General features: G+C 30.6%; 1 protein-coding gene across 8 annotated transcripts in view; it reads right to left on the minus strand.

The window, feature by feature from the left end:
- Positions 1-701: 701 nt before the first annotated feature.
- Atg4c (autophagy related 4C cysteine peptidase) overlaps positions 702-4,556 on the minus strand; it is a 96,164-nt gene continuing 92,309 nt past the window's right edge. For all 8 annotated transcript variants that reach the window (XM_015484918.2, XM_015484917.2, XM_048815255.1 and 5 more), the window contains one exon: positions 702-1,843. In XM_015484918.2, the coding sequence (XP_015340404.1) occupies positions 1,676-1,843 (168 nt within the window). In that variant the 3' untranslated portion in view covers positions 702-1,675. The remainder of the gene's footprint in view (positions 1,844-4,556) is intronic.

Consider the following 4,556-nt stretch of genomic DNA (forward strand, 5'->3'; position numbering starts at 1 on the left):
TTCTAAAATTTTACTTACAAGTGATCCCTAAATAAGCTGGGAAAATAATAAAGCTACCCTATAAATCTAAGCTTTTGCACAGTTCTTGTAAGAGAATACTTATAATTAGTTCTGATCCATTTGAAGGTATGAGTGCTCTCATTTGATGTGTTTATTGTGGAACCCTATGACAACTGCAGCTGTGTGGGAACAGTAAATTGAAATAGCTAAGATAAAAGGACTGTAGCATATAAAATCTGCACCACTGGCTTCTATTCCCATACTGCTTTGACATTCTAGGAAAATTAGTACTGGACATAATTTGTCCAGATTTCATCCAAGGAAAAGAAAAATTTTAGCTTTTAGACCATTTATTTCAATTCAATAAACCATTCTCCCTGGGAAATGTCAAATCTGATTTCTCCCCTCAGGCATAGGAAAGCAATGTGCCCACCCTGTTTCAACTTTACATGCAATTCCAAATAAATAGACTCTCCTGATAGAATAGATCAATGGCTTTAAATGATGCAAAATTTTACATCTTTATAATAAGTCACCTTTACACATTGAAAAACAGAATCTCTATAAAATAAGTTAATATTTTGCTTTCAGAACAACAATATTATTTGCTATCATTATAAATAAATAGAATTCACTTGAGATAACGATTTTTCAAATGAAAGGATTAAAACAATCCCAACATTAAAACCAAAACAAAGGCATTTTATGTTCTCACATCTTTATTATTTAGTTTATAATCCTGGCTCAAGAACAAGTCTTGGATTTTTATATCACAAATTTACCTTTAAGTAACGTATAATGCACTTAAGGCAGATTTACCTTGAAAATGGCCTTGGCTTCTAAACACTAATATACTGCTGTACATAAACAGCAAAACCAGAGGAGGATCTATTGATATATTTATGGTACTTATCTTAGATTTAAAAACTGCATATTAAGTTGAATTCTCATAAAATTTCATTCTTGAGATAGGAAGCAAGCACTATTGCTATTTTATAATTTCCTTTATCTGATTTGAATGGATGCAGTTTTATTAATAACATAACCTTTAAATTCATGGGAAAAATCAATTGTTTATATTTACTACTCATAAAAGACTAAAAAGCAAGCACAAACAAGTAACCATTATAAAATCATATTGCTTGGTATTACCTTAACTCAGAATTCTGCTTATTTAAAATTATATGTACATCATAGGTAGCAAATACTATCTAATTATTAATATATATCCAAATGTAGCCTCTGGTTGCACTAATAGCAGGAGGCTTAGGTAGCACTAAAATTCATTCTCTGGTCTTCTGATTGTTAATACAAACTGAGTTTTTTTGAAGCTATCTAGTGTATCCAGTCTTTGAAGGGGTCTATGCCATAAAATTTTCAGGAGAACAATGGGCTCAGATGCAAGAATGAAGAAAAGGCTTACAGTGAAAGTAGTGTTTCACTAGAGATTTACAGAAATAGGAATGCAACCAGAATTGCTTAATATATATTAGAAAGCAATATTCATTAAATCATTTCTCTTTCAGAAAAATATCTTTATATATTTTCAAATGTTTCATTTTTAAAGAACATATAAAATTAAGATATCTGTGAAAACAAACACTTTCAAATGTACTTGTTCCTCTTCATCTTCCCCTTTCAGTGTTCTTTTCAAAGGGCACAAATGTTCTCTTCTTTATAGGAGGACAAACTCTTCTGTACTGACTCTTTTTAATCTTTTCTTCTCATCCTCTAAGAAAAGGTCTTCTTCATTGGTTGTAGTAGACGTAATGTCAAAGTCTCTGGAATGACCATTTACAAAAGTAAATAAGGGATATTTCTCCTTAGAAGAAATCTTCAGCATCTGTAAAAGAAAATACAGAAGATTCCCTTACTGGATGTAATAGGGGACTCTAGAGACATATGACAAAACATAGTGTTTTAGCCTTCTTGTTACCGTCTCTTGTTTACATTAATCCAGTGCTATTATTTTCATTGTTTTGGCTAAAATATTAAAGTTGAATTAGCATTATATAGTTTATTTATAGTTAAATACATGCTTCTCCATTAAAAATAGTTACATACACAGTCACATCAATGTTAATAGCAGCTCAATTCACAATAGCTAAGCTATGGAACCAACCCGGGTGCCCTTCAAAAGATGAATGGATAAAGAAAAGTACACAATGGAATATTACTCAGCCATAAAAAGAATGACTTTATGACTTTTGCCATAAACGTATCATGCTAAGTGAAATAAACCAATCCCCCCAAATCAAAGGTCGAATGTTCTTTCTGATATGTGGATGCTAACACACAATAAGGTGGGGGAGAAGGATAGAAGTTTAGTGGATTAGACAAAGGGGAAAGGAGGGGGAAATGTGCTACTATTGACTTTCATTTTTCATTTAAAGAGGAGTCCATCAATTCAGACATTCTACACAATAAAAGCAATATTTCTAGTCACCTTTAAAAAATAAAAAGTTACATATTCACTTCCACCCTATGGGATCACTCCACAAGCAAATATTCTAGTCAGTTTGAAGGCATGTTAAAGAGTTGTGATTTTTTTTTTTTTGGTGGTAGCAATACACCAAAATGGTATTACTAATTATGATAAAATATGGTAAAAGACTGTTACCCAAACACAGATAAAATTAAATGGAGTCAGAAGGTCCATTCTAATCTCAGTTCTATAATTTACCTCAATGTGACCTTGAATAAATTACCTATCATCTATAAAATGGTAAAAGACATCCAATTTCCCTACTTCAAAAAACTGCTAAAAAGACAAAAAGCAACAATATAAAGTTATGTTTAAGTTTTTTAAAAGATTTCTATGTTTAAAAATATTTTGAGTGAAATATTTCTGCAATAATATAATCAATAAGAATAGTAGTTTTCTCATACATAGTAATATCCACAGTTTACATATTACCTCCTAAAGATGCATTACATAAAAAAAAAAAAGCGACACCTAGAATTTTATGAAGGCACCCACAACTTCTATAGTCTGTAGATTTGGGATTCAAAAGTACTCTAAGCAATTTTAAATTTTTCTCTTAAGTTCTTTTTAAGAATTAAAACAATTTTCACAAAAAAAATGAGTAAAAAACTTTGAAAAATGTTTTGACAGAAAGAAACTTTCCTATTGGCAATCAAGACCAATAGGAAAAGATTCTGAAAAGTATACATGAGGTACAGACAATGCTGAAAAATATCAACAGTATTTATATGACTCATCAAACATAATTTGTTTTGAAGTGGTAATTTCAGGGATAAAACTAAATTCTTCCAAATATCAACTTTCAACTGTACCATCATCAAATTCTTTTTTTTAATAAATATTTTTTTAGTTGTAGGTGGAGATAATACCTTTTTTTAATTTATTTTTATGTGGTGCTGAGGATCGAACCCAGTGCCTCACACTTGCCAGGTACACGCTATACCACTGAGCCAAATTATATATAAATATAATCCTAGCCCCAAATTCTTACATATTACATTTATAGATTCTCTTGAAACATGGATAAAAGAAATGGGGTAGCCTAGCATACAGATACAATGTTAAATTTAAAATAATGAGACATTAAATATAAACATATTTTTAGTTGCACAGAAATGAACCACTTAAAATAATCAAGTACTGGGGCTAGAATTGTGGCTCAGTGGCACAGTGCTTGCCTAGCATGTGCAAGGCACTGAGTTTGATTCTCAGCACCACATATAAATAAACACAATAAAGGTCCATTAACAACTAAAAAACATTTTTTTAAAAAATAATCAAGTACTACAAACACTAGAGGTGATAAAATTCTGATCTTATAATTCATATCATGCCGCTAATTTATATATTACTTTATTTTATTTACATCCTACCAAAAAAGTGAGAAGGGCAAAAATGTGAAAAATGAAAAATTAAGGCTGGCATCAGATAAATCACCTTTCACCACCAGCCAACAGCTGAACATATTCCAAAACAGTTTGTCATTTTACATTCATACATTCATTTAATGTCATTTGTAAAAGTGCAGTATATATCAGACAAGTATCTGCATAATATCATTTTTAGATCAACACAGCAGAGCTAACATTATCACTTCCTCATTCTTTCTTTCAAGATCAAGAGAGAAGTCATTTGAGTTTATTAGTAATGGACTACTCTGCTCATCAATATGATTCAAATCTGGGCCCCAGAAAAAATGATAGAAAGAAAACATTTTCCCTTTAATTACAAAATACACCTACTTTTTGCAAACCCTCTAGCAATGTAAGACCTCCTTATGCATAATAATTATTCAAGCTTTAAAAATGATCATTTTTCCAATTTTTCTGAGTTTATTAAAATATTTTAAAGACTATCAAATGAAAAATATATTAAAGCTTTATCCAAATTAGTCAAAAACTATGTCTACATCAAAACCTGGAAACATGATTACAGCATCTTTATTCTTGATCTCCCAAACATGGATGTAATGGATGTAACCAAGATGTCACTTAGGTAATTTAGTAGGTGAATGGATAACTAAACTATGATAAATTCAGACAATGGAACATTATAAGAGAGAGAGAGAGAG

Source organism: Marmota marmota, unplaced genomic scaffold (assembly GCF_001458135.2).
Source record: "Marmota marmota marmota unplaced genomic scaffold, marMar, whole genome shotgun sequence".
NCBI classification, from domain to species: domain Eukaryota; kingdom Metazoa; phylum Chordata; class Mammalia; order Rodentia; family Sciuridae; genus Marmota; species Marmota marmota.